This window comes from Colias eurytheme, chromosome 21 (genome assembly GCF_061535395.1).
Source record: "Colias eurytheme isolate Ceu_HAF_F1 chromosome 21, ilColEury1 Martin Lab GWU primary, whole genome shotgun sequence".
NCBI lineage: Eukaryota > Metazoa > Arthropoda > Insecta > Lepidoptera > Pieridae > Colias > Colias eurytheme.
In genome coordinates this window covers 6010462-6030712 of record NC_143000.1, presented here as the reverse complement: position 1 = coordinate 6030712, position 20251 = coordinate 6010462, and the positions used below count along the sequence as shown (strand labels likewise).

Here is a 20251-nt window from a genome sequence, read left to right as displayed (position 1 = left end):
TAAAAATAAATTATGCATGTTTCGTGTTTCAGGATTTTGTTGCTTAGTAAGGATAATAAGACACGATTTACAATTTTTATATTCAGTTCCAACTCTCGAATGCTACAATTTCATTATGATAAATGAACTCCCCTCATAATAAATTATATAGATTCTTTTGCATTTTGATACGTAAACATTGATTTCGCAGTAAATTTATTATTTCCACCTGAGCACATCTGATAGTGCACACGCACCCTTTTATCAATTCGGGTACATATTTAGCTGTGGTCTGTCAGTGCAAACTAACCCTAAACAGGCGATGATCTCAACGGGCCATGCGAACTTTATGTCACGCCTTCGCCCATTCTAAAGCTTTATTACTCCCAAATGCCCCTTTATTAGCCCGGCTAAATGTCAATTTGTCTGTTACACACAACACTGGGCTATAAAAGGTTGAATTTATAGGTTAGGTCGTGCTCTAGTGTTCTGGATTGTTTGACGCCTGGATAAGTGTTAATGAAGGAACATTCCTATTGTGATTGGAATTGTTTGTATATATAAGTACGTGATTGTTTTGGTAACATGGTTGATTTTAATGGAAATTAAGGATTTGGTTAGTACAAACAAATATTATCAATGCGAAAGTCTGTATGTCTGTTTCCCTTTCACTACTGAACTGGAGAACTAGAAAAGTATAGTAAGTGGAAGACAACAAAAGTATAGTGCCTAGGACATACCTATTATTATTCACGTAACTAATTACTAAATTACGCATTATTTCATGCATTTATTTTAAGCAAAATATCATGAACTTGTAAAGCTCTATCTAGATTGAATTTTCAATCTTCATTGTGTTGGCTATTTATAAAGAGAATGAAGTGGGCTCTTAACAGTTTCTCCGAAAGGTTTTATCTGTACAAAACATCTATTTAAGTTTTAATTAAGTCTTTATTTATATTGAGTTAATTTGAAAACAGCTTTAAATAAGGTAGGTACATGGATAGTTGTGCATAAAACAAATAATATAAGTAATAATAATATTTCAGGTATGAATTTCAATTATTAAATAACCTTTTTGTTGTTATCTTGGCATTTAAAGCCAGAAGGTTAGATTTTCTGAATTAACTGAAAATTGTTCTTCAAAATGAACCTGAATAAACAATTATCTATCCAGTTCCTTCTAATTAAGGTGTTCTTGCTAAAAGAGCAACTGCTCCTGCTGCAAAGTCATTCGATAATAAAACTTTATTATCGAATGACTTTAAAGAATCCCGTTTCTTTCGAGAAGTTTTACCTTCTGTTTTAAATATTAAAACTGACTCGATAAGAAAACGAAGTTACTTCTAATTTCACACTTTTACGATTTATACTTGACATGGTGATTGGTGACACCTATTATATATTTTTTTATAAACAATTAGGGTGCACTCACACACATCAGTCACCGTCACGGCACGTCACCGGTCAGGATTAAAAAAAAATATGTATCAATAGTTCTAGTATGACTCTGTTCCCACACGACAGTCGCCGGCACGAAATCTATCAGTGACGTCCCCGGTCAGGCACGTCAAATAATCTTTCCATACATGTATCATACTTTTATCCCCACTCACCCGGTGCCGTCAAGTCTCAGTTCAGTCAGCGTCGTGCTACCGTCAATTGCTGCATGTTCTCTAGCGTAACACACGTCTAATCACTCACTAACCTGATGTATGTGTTCAATGATTCAGTCAAACCGGCGACGTGACTGACGGACAACATGACGGTGACTGGTGTTTGTGGATACGTACACAAACCGTCACCGATCAGTCATCGGTGACTTGACGGTGACTGATGTGTGTGAGTGCACCCTTAGGGTGCACTCACACACATCAGTCACCGTCACGGCACGTCACCGGACAGGATTAAAAAAAAATATGTATCAATAGTTCTAGTATGACTCTGTTCCCACACGACAGTCGCCGGCACGAAATCTAACAGTGACGTCACCGGTCAGGCACGTCAAATAATCTTTCCATACATGTATCATACTTTTATCCCCACTCACCCGGTGCCGTCACGTCTCAGTTCAGTCAGCGTCGTGCTACCGTCAATTGCTACATGTTCTCTAGCGTGACACACGTCGAATCAGTGACTAACCTGATGTATGTGTTCAACGATTCAGTCAAACCGGCGACGTGACTGACGGACAACATGACGGTGACTGGTGTTTGTGGATACGTACACGAACCGTCACCGATCAGTCATCGGTGACTTGACGGTGACTGATGTGTGTGAGTGCACCCTTATACTAAAACATTTGCGAAAGCTTTGTCAAAGCATTTTTGTAATTACTTTTAAGGTTTGGTTGTATCACGAAATAATACTTTTGGCTTTCTTTTTTTCTCGTGATAAAACGTTTGGCTTTATAACGATAAAACACATTAACTATTAATCATTCAATCACTTTTGTTTACTTACACTGCACTTGAAAAATAACCGAATTTGCCGCGATAAAAAAATGCAGTCAATGTTAAAATCGTTGCGTCATTTCACACTAAAGAAACATGTTTTTCCGGTTTCTATATTTTATTCTAAAAAAAATCTTTAACGAAATTATTCAATGAAGATATTTAATTAAAACTGCCATTTAAAGTGAAATGTAAACAAGCTTTTACTTTGCGTAAAAAAGTTATTGCGTTGATCTTTACAGAGCTTTTCTAGGTTGGGAAATATTAAATTTTTTACGTGGCTAAATTCCTTTTAGGATCATTCTTCTTTTTTTCAGGATTTGAGCGTTATTATGGTTTGTTCATCATTCGTTCCCCTTCAGTTGGATTAAAGAAGCTTGACTTTGTTTTGAGTTTGCATTAATTTTTATTATTGTTAAACCAGCCAACATAACTAGTACATATAATAGTACCCAATTCAGTTTGTAATTAGCCTATGCAGTATTTAATTAATATTCGATATCGCAAAGGTGCATTCCTTATTATGTAAAAACTTAAGAATTATTATAAAAACTAATTCTAATAGTGAAGAATAAATTTAAGTGCTACGGATTAAGATAAGCATTTTTATAACTCAAGACATGTATATTATCTATTTCATCCGTATGATTGTTGAGAAAATTTCCTCTATGTAGATAAGGCGGTGTTTTTGATCTTCCTTGATATGGTATCAATAGCCAATATTATTGTTGAATGACGTACAAAAAATTTCATAGACGACTGATACTAGTTATGCATGAATTATGATAATATATAATAATAAATCACCTTTTTTGATAAAAACCTCAAATGGAAACGTATTGGCGTAATTCAAAAACAATAAAAGTCCAAGAGTTTTTAGTGTGTTTAGCTCATTCACACAAATGGCTCATTCGATTTGTATAAAAAATTTCTTACGTCATATATGTAGTTTTAAACTTCGTTCACTTAGTAGGTAGGTACCTAATTAAAAAGTTTGTGCTAATCCTGACAAAAAATGTTTCTGAGAGTCAGAGATAGGTAGTCTTCTAACGAATACCTACTACAATATTTCATTATCTATATTTTTTGCAATGTAGCTGTAGGTACTAGGTATATATTTTGCAGCATTTTAAAATCAATGTTTTTAATCTTTATCTAATCTGATTGGTACGATACGTTTATGATTTAGGGGATTATCAAAAAAGTAGCTGTTCTTTGTAAAACGTCTCATGTAATAGAAATAGGTAATCATTTTAAAATTAAATGGTCACAAAATATGAATGGATAAAGGAAAAATACAGAGAAATACTTTCTTTAGAATAACGCATCAATAGCCTTTCTGCCGCGGAACAGCTCCTAATTTTTTTCATTCTCTGCAAATTTCCTCTTTATTTTCGCATTAATATGTAAATCCGGTCCACAGAATCGCAATATTGAATATACCGATTAAGCTTTCTGCCCGCGGTTTCGCCTCCATGAAATTCATACAAAATTTCATGCCTTATTTCAATTTTCAACCCATTTTATATTTCACAAAATATACAAAGTATTTTTGCATGTTTATCGTAAAAATATTAAAATAAATCAAAAGTGTTAAAATAACAAAAGTACTTACATGCAATGACACCTAAAAGGTTTGTGTTTCAAATGATCTTGGTTTAGATGAGATCACATTTCCATAACTGTATGCATGAGTAAGTTCCAATATTACGTGACAAAATCTGATATGCACGAACGTTATTGCCTATTGTAGTGTTTTGGATAGAAGAATTAAATAGAAAAGGGAAAATAGAGAAAGATTGTAGCTTACAATTGTGGAAGAAAAGAAAACATTTACAGATATATGTAATTTATATTTGTACAATAATTAATAATTAATTATCTTCTAATCGACATATATTATTTAATATTTAGAATTCATAAAATTGATACTGTGAAAATATCTTATATACAGAAAAAAACTACAGTAGATTTAGTCACGATATTTTACGGCATTGTAACATTCCATATAGAAGCTTCTTTATCGGTCACTGTTTGTAACATAGATAATCCAATTTAATTAACGAATTATGCGAATGCTTAATAATTATAATTGTAATCAATACCGACGTGGTATCGCCATTGACTGACGTCATCTTGTGCCTTACAACCAGAAAGTAATACCTCACAATATAGGTCACAACAGATGTAACAAACAAAACCTTTCTTCATACAAGTGCAGCTATCAAGCCATTAATTGGCTCACTCCAGTCCAGTACCTATATTACCATTCGTTTACTTGACGTAGGTATTCGTAGTTATACAGGAAAAGGGGTTAAGTGGAAACCGCGCTTTTGACATGCAAAAATATTTCGCGAACGACCTGAAGCTAAATGCTAAATATATCTTTGACTTATACACCCAAGAGTTTACCGAAAGTTGTGTTTGAGAAATGTTGGTAAAGGATGTTCTATTTTTGTCTTATGTTTCTAAAGTAATGATAAATATAATATGTAAATATTCTGAATTAAAAACATAACTATGAAATTAAAAACATAAAGTTATATTCAAATGCTAACAGGTACCAATTAACATTTGTGCAATCAAAATATTATTCAAGAAATTTATAAATATTTATTGGTAACTTTACATATATTATAATGCATGGTGTTCTTTATACTTAAAAGAACATCTGAAGGGATATTTTATTTTGTCCTACATTTAACCTTTTCAAAAGAAGGGAACATTAATGAAAACCATAACTCGTCATATGTTGCAATCATCCATCGTTCTACCGAACCTCTTAAAACTCTTATAAAAAGTACAATATATTATTTAGAATGGTACAAGTTGAAGACTACGTATATAGAGAAATTTAACGAGAAACTGTTAATTGCAGCGGTTATTCAGTATAGAATGTAACGTCTTTACCAAATGCTATTTTGCATATCGCAATTCACCGCTTCTAACGTGCATCCGATGGTTCATGCATATTAATGTTACAACACATATGATTTTATATACGTATACGTGAGCAGTGAGCACGCATAATGTCTCGCAAGGGAATATTTGCTCTCCATGAATCTGCATATAAACTATGGTTAAATATAGAGAAATTGCACATTTTATATCCTCGTCCAGTTGAGTTACAATTTATTCCCTTGTATGAATGGTGGAAGGAATATTTGTTAAAGAACTTTATATGGGTGTACACTGTACACGTTTATGCCTTCGTTTTGATGTTAAGTTTATTCACCTGTTTAAGTATTTTGTTAAACGTTTAAAATGAAAAGAGTTATATTAAATGTTTAATTAACTGGACACAATTAAATTATTGCCCCTGAGAAGCAGCTATAATAATTATTGATAACAAATGTAATTGAATGTTAAGCTTTCAGCTTAGCTGTTTACAATGTAGTATAAAAATATGTATTAAGTAAATATTTTTTACTCGATACATAATTCTATACTACATTGCAAGTAAATTTACACAAAAAAAATCTAGGTACATCCCGAATTGTAAAATGTATGTATATTGAATTGTTTTGTTTTAGGCTTAAACCATTATCTTTTCATTCCATTACCTTTTTTTACCATTAATAATGATTATTTGATTATTTTACGATGAATAATAATATACATAAATTATATGCAAAACATTGTTTGAGCACCAGTCGGCTATCCAGAGGCTTTCAACAACAGATGTCATAAACAGTGAACTCGTTGGTAAATTATTATACAGGGTGTACCAAAAAGTAGTGATGAACGGAAGCTGAGAGGTAGAGGACCTAGAGGGCTATCCGAATAACCCCCATGTATGTTATGCGATTTTTCGTATTTTCGGAGTTATGACGTTTTTTTCAATTTTTCACCTATCGCCGAGTACGATGATATTATCACTCATGCTGACGTCAATGATTGCGGAAGATGCTTAATTTTTTTTTGTGTGCTAAGCTGAAAGATAGGCCAATTCAGTATGGTAACATTTATTATCGTTAGATCTTTGAATGGAATAAAAAAAGAATTAAATGGCAAGAAAGATAAAATTACCCAGTATGTTCACCACTTCAAGGGCTCGTTAAAAAATAAAATCACATAAAAAAAGTTTTCCGTTTGACTTTTAAAAACTTGCTCTATCTATCAGATAGCTACCCTGAAAATTTCATTTTATTATTCAGAAGGCTTCAATCGAAAAATTTAAATCTAAATGTGGTAAGTGCATAAATTGAATTAACATGATGATCATTAAAACCTTTTCATTTATTGGACGAAATAACCCGGAAATTCATAGTAGCAGAAGAAACCATTAAAAATGATAAAAGGGCATTCAGACATTTAAAAGACAACTTTTTACAGTGATGTCGCACTTGCATTGAGCAACAGCGGGGTTATTTTAAGAATTTCTGGTAATTAAACACCTATTTATTGGTTTTAATGATCATCATGTTAATTCAATTTTTGCACTTACCACATTTAGATTTAAATTTTTCGATTGAAGCCTTCTGAATAATAAAATGAAATTTTCAGGGTAGCTATCTGATAGATAGAGCAAGTTTTTAAAAGTCAAACGGAAAACTTTTTTTATGTGATTTTATTTTTTTACGGGCCCTTGAAGTGGTGAACATACTGGGTAATTTTATCTTTCTTGCCATTTAATTCTTTTTTTTATTCCATTCAAAGATCTAACGATAGTAAATGTTACCATACTGAATTGGCCTATCTTTCAGCTTAGCACACAAAAAAATCAAGCATTTTCCGCAATCATTGACGTCAGCATGAGTGAAAATATCATCGTACTCGGCGATAGGTGAAAAATTGAAAAAAACGTCATAACTCCGAAAATACGAAAAATCGCATAACATACATGGGGGTTATTCGGATAGCCCTCTAGGTCCTCTACCTCTCAGCTTCCGTTCATCACTACTTTTTGGTACACCCTGTATTTCTAGACGTTTCTGTGTCAACAGAAATACACAACTTGCGGTATTTATGTTACAAATGAAAATAGACTCAAAATATCGACATTTTTATCTCTCTGCTAGAGTACCTCATTATTTTTAATAAAGGCTATTTGATGTTGAAGGTTTTTACAGCTTTTATATTTTAATTATTATCAAGCTTGAATCCAGCAATTATGAAGTTAGATTTTACATTGCATAGAAAGACAGTTAACACTTTGAATTTTTGAAAAATTTTACTTAAACTAGTCAAGATCAATAATAACGTAGAAGAGCAACTATTCTAATAATTATATTTTAGATACTATTGTATTTTTCATGAGTACAGATTTTTAAAGTTAGTATTATGTTTTTTGTAGGTAAAAACTAAAAAGGTACGACATAACACAATACAATGAAAGGATTTTTGGGTAATTTATTACAAATGTTTAACTGCGAGCAACAGCAATTAAATTGTTATATAAGTAACAAAAGAATGTTTATAAAACACTATTACAAATTATTTAATCGACGCGTGTTGACGAAACTCGTAAGTCGTAAAGTATGTAAAACTATGACATAGTGTAATGTGCTAGAAACAGAGCGAAACAAAATCGCAATGAACAGTGATGGGCAGATGTAGTTCTGTGACCTTCGTTTATGTAATTGTTGTAAGATATTTGTAATTATCGTCATGTAGTTTACATTATTAGACTACAAGCCCGCATAGGACAAAAATATGGGTCAAATGAACCACCAGGGGACATATCTAGAACGATAGCAGAGCAAAAAATAATAAGATTCATCACTATGCCGTCACTTGTAAGCTGTCCAACTGAGTGCAGATGAGAATTGAAAAGTACAGGTAGACTCGGTAAATTTTGGTCATATATTTTTGTACGGCATTCTTAACCATCGATAGATCCATTAAAAATAATAAGAAACCGCTCAGTGCCGTACAAAAATAGTGGTCCACCAAGTCGGAATTTTTATTTAATTTCCGAGAGTTACCGGGGGTAAATTTGGTCATTTGACCATGTACGGCATCTGTGTCATACTATTGCTATACTGCTTTTAATCCATTATTCCGCAACGCCGTACAAAAATCATGGGGACAAGGGGAAAAAATCGAGAGTTGTAATCCCCTCTCTTTCCCCACTCCAGGGGGTCATTTGACACAACACGAAATAAATTTATTTTTAAAGTATTTTATGCATAGATAATATTTTTTCATGTGCCGTACATTTTCGTTGGTTCAAAGGGGAAAAATCTGAAAAAGAAAAAAATCCATATAACGAAATGTTTGCTTTATATTTTTATAATAAAATATAAATATACATTAATATTAAGAAGCTCTAGGTGGTTAATTATCACCTTGGAAAGTCGGAGTCAGGTGGAATGGACTCCGTTAAATTGATGAACTAATAAAAAAGCTATGAACGAAAAAGATGTGAATTATATGCAATCAGTCCATGAATACAGGTAAAGTCACAAGCAAATGCTAGTAATATATACATATTCAAAATGTACAAGTAAAGCGCTTTCAAATGATACCAAACACTGCATCTTACCTTTATTTGTTTACTCTGTATGTTTTGTCCGCTAGAGGGCGCCACATTAGATTTTGTGAAACCCATATAGCCTTTAGCTAGCTGGTCGCTGGTTATCCAGTGAACAATTCAGACGCTTCTAATGATATGTCATTTGTCGAATTCTGATAAGTAGTTTAGAAGTTACGAGGGAATAGATGAACATACATACATGACCTGTAAACAACCATAACCCTCCTTTTGCTTTGCCGTAGTTGGGTAAAAATATGTTAATGCCGTACTGTATCAAATGGCCATAAAGCACCCTTAAAATTGTAGATTTCGTCGCTTTCATCAGCCTAAAAGATGTGGTCTGCACAAAAATGTACGGCATCGTTTTTTCCTAATTTATCTATGTTAATACTATTTAAAACAACGGATAAAGTGTAGAAAACTATTATATTTCATTAATCTACGATGTTTAAACTTTAACAAAATTTCTGGTTTTGCATTTCTCTATAACTTTTTTTTGAACGGTTTCTTTTGAACGGCAATACTATACAACAATTGAATTTTACAATATCATGTTAAAAAAAAAGTTCCCGTACAGGGTCAAATGACCTTACAGCTCTTTATATCAAGAATTCGATGAAATTAAGATGATTATTGGTATACATTTAAAAGAACAATTATTTTTTGACGGCATTGCTTTTAATAGTACTTTTGAGTGCTAGATAATGTTTTGGAACCGAAGCCGTACTTAGTCAAATGACCCCCTGGAGTGGGGAAAGAGAGGGGATTGCAACTCTCGATTTTTTCCCCTTGTCCCCATGATTTTTGTACGGCGTTGCGGAATAATGGATTAAAAGCAGTATAGCAATAGTATGACACAGATGCCGTACATGGTCAAATGACCAAATTTACCCCCGGTAACTCTCGGAAATTAAATAAAAATTCCGACTTGGTGGACCAACATTTTTGTACGGCACTGAGCGGTTTCTTATTATTTTTAATGGATCTATCGATGGTTAATAATGCCGTTCAAAAATATATGACCAAAATTTACCGAGTCTACCTGTACTTTTCAATTCTCATCTGCACTCAGTTGGACAGCTTACAAGTGACGGCATAGTGATGAATCTTATTATTTTTTGCTCTGCTATCGTTCTAGATATGTCCCCTGGTGGTTCATTTGACCCATATTTTTGTCCTATGCGGGCTTGTAGTCTATATGTATTCATAAATTGATATACTTTTGACGGCTCAGTGTGGCAAGTTTTAGGATGGTAAGATAAGACAATACATTATTGTGTTTACCTCTTTTTTGTATACGCTTTTTATATCTCTTCCAGTTCTAACGGTCTGGTATACTCCATATAATATTAACGGATAATCTACCTTATACATAGTCATGAAAATTAAACATATTATTATGGAAAACTTCAATGCACTGTTATCTCTTTTCCAAACCGATACAAATATGTATTTAAATCAAAATGAACTTTCACATAAAAAACGGACGATAAATAAAACTGTAAAACATTTTTATAACTACACATTGAAATGCTGGATCGTCCATACAAAGTTGTGTTTTGAAACACAAACACCTTTTCAAGTGATCGCGTAAAGAAATGCTGAATACAAAATAATTTCACCTTTGATCTCCCACGCGTGCCCTACATATGCATTTACGTGTGCTATTTAAAGTCTACATTTAGTGTAAAGTTTAGAAATTAAAAGTGAAGCCTGTGGAACTATCTATACATCTATCTATATACTAATACTAATATTATAAAGAGGAAAGATTTGTATGTTTGTAACAAAATGTCTTAAAAAGTACGACAAGGATTTGGATGAAACTTAACAGTAATATAGGTCATGCATCGGAATAACACATTAGTTAGAGAATTACTTAATTTTTACAGCGGATTCGTCCGCGGCTGAAACCGCGCAGAACACCTAGTAATTTACTCTTTTCTAGCTCTCAACGACCTTGATCAAATATACTTTTCAAAAGTTTTAACTTTCTAATACACGATCGTATTACACTTGCATAAATGAAATGTAGAAATATCAAAATTTGCAATATTACAAAGCAAGATTAGTAACTCGACACAATCTAATCTGGTTGCAGTGAGGATATCACACGATTTTATCTTTACTCTTTTGTGATACACTGGTTTTTTTTTTGACGCCTTATATGATATATGTGTTATGTATAGAACATACTTCTTTTACTAATATGGCAATTTTGGATACGTTACAGTTGACGAATCAAGTAGAAAAGTTGGCGCAGGTCAGCCGAGATCTCCGTAGGAAGCATAAGCAGCTACAAAATCAGGTAAGACTTTTCGATATTTGTATTTGATATAGTTTTAGAAATTTATAATTTTTGAGGGTAGTTTCATGTTCCATATTTTTAAAAGATAGACATTAGAAAGTCAACAGATTTTTTATATATGTAATATGTTTAGTTAACTAGGTACTTACATATTATTTACGTTTTAAATTATTGAAGTGAAACTTCTTTAGGCGCATTGAGAGTAAAATTTCAAAGTCGCGTCATGGCAATACCGTCACGTCATGGAGTATGGCGACAATTTTGGTATCTTTGAATCTTGCCAAAGAAGTCTCACTTCTGACACGACGTGTGTTCGGCACGACACGCTTTTTGTGTTTTATAGTTTCTATTTATGTTTTAATTTAGGTAATGACATAGGTATGACTCATTTCAAGTCGTAAATCAAAAAGATATTAACTTTGCGACAGAACGAGGTGAGAATTTGTAATGTAAACGTTATGGCAACATTTAAAATAGTTTCTAAATTTTTTGTATTGAATCGTGAAAACAAATCATTAGACAGTGATTAGCACAAAAAATCTTATCATCATTTATCATTGTTAATCTAGTTCATGTACTAGTAAATATTTTTTACACATAATGTTCTACTGTCATATATATTTATCCGTAATAAATAAATTAAGGGAAGAGAGAATAAAAGAAATGAATAAGTTGACGATTATGTCTCGGAAAGGTCGCTCTTGAATCGATAGGTATCAGCATCGTTATAATACTTAGATTTTTAAAAGGGCTTTATCATGATCAAGATTTATACACAAAGGTTACATGAAATGATGAAAATACTTAATAGATGTCTTTAAAACCAAATATGTACACCAGATACCTAGACCATTGATTTATTTGGGTATCTGTTGTTTTACGGAAATTGTACTTGTTTCAACTTTCAACAGATAATCAGTTATGTATTGAAATTTGAAAGTTGAACTAGTACCGAGCATATTCATACATCAAAAATTTACCGACTGAATTGAGAACCTCCTACTTTTTTTGAAGTCGGTAAAAATAGGACTGCGAGGTGTTATTTAGAAGTCTTATTTATATTGATCTTAATAAATTTCAGATGCGCTTAGTATGTGAAGAACGTACGGAGCTATCGGCCATCGTCCAATCGCAACAGAGAGATATCGCCGCGTTACAGCAAGCGGACGCACAGAACAAGGTAATGTATTTCTTACTCGATCTAATGTAAAATAAACCTTAATAGTATAGACATAGAACTCTTTTTCGAATGATTGCAAAGTATTATCTTTGTATGTATTTTTAGTCGTAGGAGACACAGGACATAATACTTGTGCATTAACACATATCTTTGTGTGCAATTATTTATTAGTCGTAGGACATAATTTTTGTCCATTTTTTATTTAAAATTAATTGTTCTTCCAACAAAATATTATATCTACATTAGTGCCTTTATGATTTTCTATGTGCGAATAAATTTTAAATTTAAATGTAATTTTCATTGATAATATTAATACAACTACTACTTCTACTGATTTATTACTTCAACCAAATTTCTGAGTAAAGTTTGGTTTTTACCAAACTACCCGCTTCTTTTAAACTATCCCTAACCGCCAGAATTCAATTCTTTTCTAAACTATCCCTAACCGCCAGAAGTGCGCGTCATGCGGCGTCGCATTCGAGGGCACGGACGACGAGGACCAATCGTCGAAGCCAACGTTCAGCGTGCGGGAGTTGCGCGCTATCTTACACGAGCGGAACGAGCTCAAGCTGAAGCTGAACCGTGCTGAAGAGCAGCTGCAAGCGCTTCAAGCGGAGCCGCAACCCGACAGGTAATACATAGTGTGTGGTAGTAGACGTGCAGCAGCTGTAAGCGCTTCAAGCGGAGCCGCAACACGACAGGTAATACATAGTGTGTGGTAGTAGACGTGCAGCAGCTGCAAGCGCTTCAAGCGGAGCTGCAACCCGACAGGTAATACATAGTGTGTGGTAGTAGACGTGCAGTAGCTGCAAGCGCTTCAAGCGGAGCCGCAACCGATCAGATACACATAGTGTGTGGTAGTAACGAGGTGCAGTGAGTAAGAGTAGCGTGCTATACTACACGAGCGGAACGAGCTCAAGCAGAAGCTCAACCATGCTGAAGAGCAGCTGCAAGCGCTTCAAGCGGAGCCGCAACCCGACAGGTAATATATAAGTGTGTGCAGAACAGCGCTGTAGAGCAGCTGCAAGCGCTGCAGGCGGTCATATAAGGCCCGGGCGCGCCAAGTTGTAGCGTGAATCATCATTTATGCAGAAATTCCCACATAATTTAAGAATTGTTGTTATTTTAAGTCATCCGACGTGAGAAAAAACTGGTATACGATCGACTATACGCTCTTTTTAAGTGGATCGAAACGTCGAGTTGTTAAGATTGCAAATTATGATTGCAAATTTTTCAACCCTCACCCCAAGATAGAATGTTTTACTTAAATTTTTACAAATATACAAATTTTCATGCTTCAAAAGTTAAAAAAAGAACATTCTTACCATATTAGTTTTAATTGCACGTAAATTTTAATTGATTTTCGATTTTATTATCATGTGTCCGTGTCACACAGGCTCCTGAAAAATAGTCCTACTTTAGGAGCCTGGGTCACATTGATTTGTAAAATTTTTGTGAAAATAAATGATTTATGTATTTATATTTTAAACGAATTACCCAGCGGTTCCGACACATCGCCATCCCTCGGCAGCGTGGTCGCAGATGACGAAGCGCCAGTACAAGGTCCGCTCCCCGCGGAGCCCGATGACGCGCCGTGGAAACGCAATAGTGGGATAAGGAAGTTGTGAGTATACGTGCTTATTACCTAGTGGGTTTTTTAAAAGGGGGGATTTTGATAGTTGTGGTTTTTATAAAAATGGGGGGGATTTCGACTGGTGCTATCGAAATTCTTCCTATTAATTTTTTTTTATTGATTTAATGCATATAATATAATGATATAAAATTAAGAATGAAAAGGAAGAGGTGTTGATGTCGACTTCACTGAGATTTTTTGGTGGTTTAGTTTGGTACCAAACAAGTTAGATAGTACTGATTTGAAAAGAAAGACTGAAACGTCAGTGCCTTAATCTTTATTTTCCATATAGATGGTGGCTTCATGTCATTATTATTTTACTTCTTCTTCTCTTAAATAATGGCTCCACCCAATAAAAAGGGACTTCGCCAATGTCCAGTATATTTATTATTTTACAATCTTAAACAGTCAATCACCTAAAAATCTTAGTGAAGGAAATATCAACACTATTACTCAGACTTTTTTGCATGATAATGCAACTTTTTTTAGTTTATTAACTAGATTCACAATCATTAAACCTTTATAGAAAGTTACAAACATTTGTTTTTTGTTCTCTCGCCTCTTTAATATTGTTTTTTATTGTGTATCTAGTTGTATGTTCTGATTTTTACATTCAATCTATTCCAAAACATATTGGTATATACAGTGGTGGACGTTTAATTAGAAACAGGTAACACGATGAAGTAGTCATCAAGTTTATTTAACATTTGTGTATTAATGTATTAGAGATTAAGCATTATTTCATATGTAATAGAACACCCGTTTATCTAGTTTTATAATAAATTGCTTAATTTTAATCAAACGTTAGCTTTAATTAATAAAATCAAACAACTTTAGGTGAAGTCTGATTTCCGCGTATTTTCAGTCTGGACAACAAATTAGAAACAGCTTGTTTCGAGTGTTCTAAAGTCAAAACCTATTAAAATGCCGTCAATATTTTTTTCATCTATAAATATTTGCACCGTTTTTTAAACATTCTATCTAAAAGTTTCTGAAAATTAATTTACTTTGCAGCAAAAATGGGTAAAAGTAAGATTCGTGACCCATCAACAAGAAAAATAATTTTAAGTTTACAATTTGACAAAAGCTGGAGTTACAGGAAAATTGCAAATCATTTAGAGTGTTCGATAAAAAGATATTCAATGTTACAGTCTATTTCAATAAGCATGGTAGTTCTGATCAAGTGTCTAGAAAAGCTGGCCCATAAAAAATCACTGCTCGCGAGGATAGGCAAATGATTCTTTTGGCAAAAATGGATCCATTTAAAAGCTCAAATTCTATTATAAAATTAGTTTTTTCCGAAGATGAACCACGCCATGTGGCGATGAGATCGGTTTTCGGGTGGTAAGTCGAGGCAAAATTGTTTGTGAGAGACGCCAGGAAAGTACAGCTTCTTATTAGGCAGGGAACGACGATTTGCATTTACTAAGAAATATTGTTTGAGAACAGTCCGCCAGTGTTTTGGGACGAAACAAATTAATTTAATCAATTCTGATGGCAAAAGATACGCGCGTCGTCCAGTTAACCATACCTTAGATAATAAATTAAAAACAGTTAAGCAAGGCGGAGGAAACATTATAGTATGGGGTTGTTTTTAGATTGTTATAATCTTTACTAGCGACCCGCCCCGGCTTCGCACGGGTGCAATGCTGATACTAAATACACTACAGAAAAACTGTGAACGTTGTATATAAAAAAAAAATAGCGGCCCGCTCCGGCTTCGCAAGGGTATAAAATATATAGCCGGCGGCCGGCCGGCCGGTGCCGCCGCAAACGCTACGTCCCGCAATTTTTAAATCTGTAATATCTCCGAAAATATTCACTTAAATCATACGGTGTAAAGGGCCATATAGATCTATATTAAATGAACAATGTATTCAAGGTATTTAATTGGTTAAGGATTAATGCTGTATTGGTTGAAATCGCTTCGAAAATTAGCCATTATTTGTCGTAAAAAGTAAATGACAAAAAAAAGTTATTGTGGGTTATCCATAAGAGATATACATATACCACCGCGGACTTTTCTGTAGACCTTTTCAATGTGTATAATACTTAGTACATTATTTTGATAAAACTCGTAGGGTTCAGCCTGCGTTTGCAATGTTAGCGGAAAAAATGTAATTTTTTACGACATCACATTAGAAACCTCAAAAATAACAGTACTTCTCCACTATTTGATGGATGTTATTATACATATAAACCTTCCTCTTGAATAACTCTATCTATTAAGAAAAACCGCATCAAAATTTGCGTAGTTTCAAAGATTTAAGCGTAAAAAGGGACATAGGGAAATAGGGACATAGGGACAGAGAAAGCGACTTTGTTTTATACTATGTAGTGATAGACAACAACGGCTTTACAACGTCGTGGCTCAGATTGTAAGAGATTTTCACACGTTTGCAAAAACATATTTCCTAATAGAATTGGAACCTTTAAATTGATCTATCTTTGCGAAAAGAATAATTTACCTATCCTCGCGAGCAGTAGTTTTTCATGGTCAAGCTTTTCTAGGCACTTAATCAGAAGTACCATGCTCTTTGAAATAAACTATAGCATTGAATATCTTTTTATCGAACACTCTAAATGATTTGCAATTTTCCTGTAACTCCAGTTTTTGTCAAAATGTAAACTTAAAATTATTTTTCTTGTTGATGGGTCACGAATCTTACTTTTACCCATTTTTGCTGCAAAGTAAATTAATTTTCAGAAACTTTTAGATAGAATGTTTAAAAAACGGTGCAAATATTTATAGATGAAAAAAATATTGACGGCATTTTAATAGGTTTTGACTTTAGAACACTCGAAACAAGCTGTTTCTAATTTGTTGTCCAGACTGAAAATACGCGGAAATCAGACTTCACCTAAAGTTGTTTGATTTTATTAATTTAAGCTAACGTTTGATTAAAATTAAGCAATTTATTATAAAACTAGATAAACGGGTGTTCTATTACATATGAAATAATGCTTAATCTCTAATACTTTAATACACAAATGTTAAATAAACTTGATGACTACTTCATCGTGTTACCTGTTTCTAATTAAACGTCCACCACTGTATATAGAATGTGAAACCCAGTCAACCAACTGGTAATCACGAGTTAGTTATTAGTTATGTCGAAATATTATTAATGGTTGCTATTCTTTATTTTTTTCTATCAAAATTGCTTCTCTTAATTTCAAGTGTTTTAACGCTTTTTCTAATATGAAACAACTATTTTAGCAATCATTAATGATTACTTGATCACGGTTTTGGGATGAATAAATATTAAATTTTGGATGATTCTGTTTCTTCATACAATGGATTTGAATAAGATTATTTTTTAGATAAATTTAGTTCTATGGACACAATTTAAAAAAAATTCTATTGAAATTGTTGATGTTTTAACCACTTTTATGAAAGAGGATCCATCCAATCGTTTTAAAAAAACAAGTCTAATTAATTTTATATGGTCCCTTTTCAAACGTATTGTATCCCCAAATAATGTATCTTATTTATTTCATAAATGATACCAATATAAAATACTAATAAGTAACGTGTTTGAAAAGGGATTAAATACTAAACATTCAAACATTCCATCTTGTGTCTAACTACCTATAGAAATAAGATTGCATGTTGCATGGTGGTTATCATTTCGCCTATTGCTTTTGCTTAGCTTTAATATATTTATTCACGGTACAACCAACTAACTCAAAAGCACAAAAACATAATTTAATTACCTATATTTAGTTTCATTGAAACATCCATAAATTTTACACAATTTACAATCTAATACAATTTAAAATTCAATTTTTAATGATATTGTATATTACAAATGATTGCGAATTATTCTTTTATTTATATACTTTGAAACATAAGTTTTTTTCTCGATTGAATCGTTTATATGTATTTACTGTATGTATTAAAATGTAAATAAATAAATATTCTATTTCTATAAAAAAGATATTCTTAATCTGTGTATGCTATCAAAATTTATGCAAAAGGCATTGGCGTTAAATTCAAAATTCAGCATTAGATGCTGTGTACTAACAAATCACACATCGCTTCACATAAACTTAATGTTAAAAACATTCACTCGAACACAAAACAGCTTTTGATTGGTTCTGGTACATTTTTCTCGTTATATTGGGTCGTAGTGACGCATGAGTACATTAAGTTGCCCCATACATATATTTGGCTTGTTCATATCAAAATTGTTTCACTTGTTTTTAGGTGTGTTATTGTTTAATTTGTGGAAAATGAGACCAGGGCCGAAAGAGATCTTTCACGGATACATCGATACACTAGCACGGCCGCACGGAATCGCATGGACGAAGTAAACACTCCGCTTGCTTGACCACAGATTATCCTATCCTTATGTGTTGCTATTAAACAAAATTCGAGCCAGATTCGAGCTTCACTTAACAGTGTCATTCATACATGATGTTAATCACACATTATGATATATTTATCAGTTCGTCTCGTTAATTTTGACGTGACAACGTCTTAAAATTCGATAGAGCCGGTTGCACGCACAAAAAACATGACTCATGCGGCGTTACCTCGCTCTGAGGCGTTCAATGTAAGACTTGAAGTGCAAGCGAGAGCGCGGAACGAGCGACAAAGAAGCACAATCGGACGTTGTCACGTTCAACTATCGTCAGTAAACCGACTTTACAGACAACCAATTTTTTTTCGTTTATATTTCCTATATTATTTTGTATTATGTTGGTATATGTTTGACCCCGTCCCGACCCGTAACGCTAGGTTCTGGCTGGCGACTTGGCGCGCGGAAGGCAGACGGTCGCCGCCACCAAGGATCTCTTTCGGCCCATGGTATTAATGCCAATAAGGTACTGCATTGCGCAAACCGGTGCCGAGTTCATTCTTGAGTATTAACCGAATAAGTAGGAATATTGAAGTTTACTAACCCCTTTTTTATAATTGAAAAAAATTGTCTCGCTCTTTAAGCTTTGTATTCTATTTCGTTCTTGCAAATTATGGTAAAGTAAGAGAGTCATCGGAAAATGGCACGTAATAATTATGAATTAAAAAAAATTGAATTTAAGATAGTTAAATAGTTAAGCGTATTATTTATAAACGTTGTAATTTTAATAAGAATTGACAAGAATTAAGTCGGTACTGTGAATGTTTTATATTTTTGTAGTCACGTAAATTTGATCTCATGTAGCGCATAGTAGTTTGTTAAGAGTGAATTTTTGCCTGTATTAGATTTAGAAAGTTTATAGAACGTTTGTAAAACTAGCTACTGCACAATATCTTAATAATTTTTTACTGTTAGCTATTACTCCTTCCAGATAATGATATATTCCTATGATATTAATCCTTTTGTTTCTGACGGGCATATTACGGTACAAAATTGAAAATTATGTAACTATGTGCATATAACTCACTAGCTCTTTCTCATGTCTGAACAATAATTAACAAGTTTCTAAGTATCGTAAGATTATGAATCGACTATAACGTCTATTTTTTTACATATGATCTTTAGAGACTATTCCAATCTTAATAATGATTTTTTAAACAGTTTTAAATAACATAGCGGTAATAGAAATTAATCATATAAACTTGCTAATAAGTTTGCCATAATAACCCGTCAGAATAGCGTCTCGACAACCATCCAGTAAACGCTATAAAGTACTCCCGTCACGTATTGAGAGAGTTGTATCGTCCCACAGTTTTCGCAAGCTCTTTGCTGAGTCTGATATCGCCGTGGGCCCGTTCCCCCGGCGGCCGTTTGGCGGCAAGCTATCCGCGTCCCCCGGCGCCGCCTCCGCCCCCGCGTAGGCACTCCGACCCCACACGCACAGACAGACAACACGCCCCGCCGGCCCGCCGACACTCGCACCTCGGGCCCACGGACCTGCGGCAGGAACTCGCCCGAAACTTGGATAACCGCGAACTCGACTCGTGGCTCGGCGAGCTCGACGAGCGCCTCGAACACCCGCCCGACCCGTTCGATCACGACATTCCACTGCAAAAGTCCATTTCGCTAGACCGCGGGCTCGATATCGTCAGTTATCTGCAAACGCTCGGCTCCGATTGGTCGGCCGGCTCGTCGTCGTCGCTGTGGTCCCTCCCGTCTCATGGACGATCTGAGTTACGTCTGGAGCAGTACAGGAGTTTCGAAGATATACCCGCTTCTCCGAAGACGAAAAGCAGACACGTATCTTTGGACGTCACCAACTCGATGTCTACAAACAGTTTCGCTCTGAACGTGCT

General features: G+C 34.0%; 1 protein-coding gene across 5 annotated transcripts in view; it reads left to right on the top strand.

The window, feature by feature from the left end:
* Positions 1–20251, top strand: part of Rilpl (Rab interacting lysosomal protein like) — a 47347-nt gene that overhangs the window by 23249 nt on the left and 3847 nt on the right. For 2 of the 5 annotated variants that reach the window (XM_090114266.1, XM_090114264.1), the window contains exons 4-8: positions 11144–11218; positions 12300–12398; positions 12851–13029; positions 13900–14022; positions 19708–19947. In XM_090114266.1, coding sequence (XP_089970392.1) covers positions 11144–11218; positions 12300–12398; positions 12851–13029; positions 13900–14022; positions 19708–19816 — 585 coding nt within the window. In that variant the 3' untranslated portion in view covers positions 19817–19947. Of the gene's footprint in view, positions 1–11143; positions 11219–12299; positions 12399–12850; positions 13030–13899; positions 14023–18775; positions 18862–19707; positions 19948–20251 lie in introns of those variants that run through there. The other 3 variants (XM_090114267.1, XM_090114265.1, XM_090114268.1) reach the window with 3 other exon arrangements.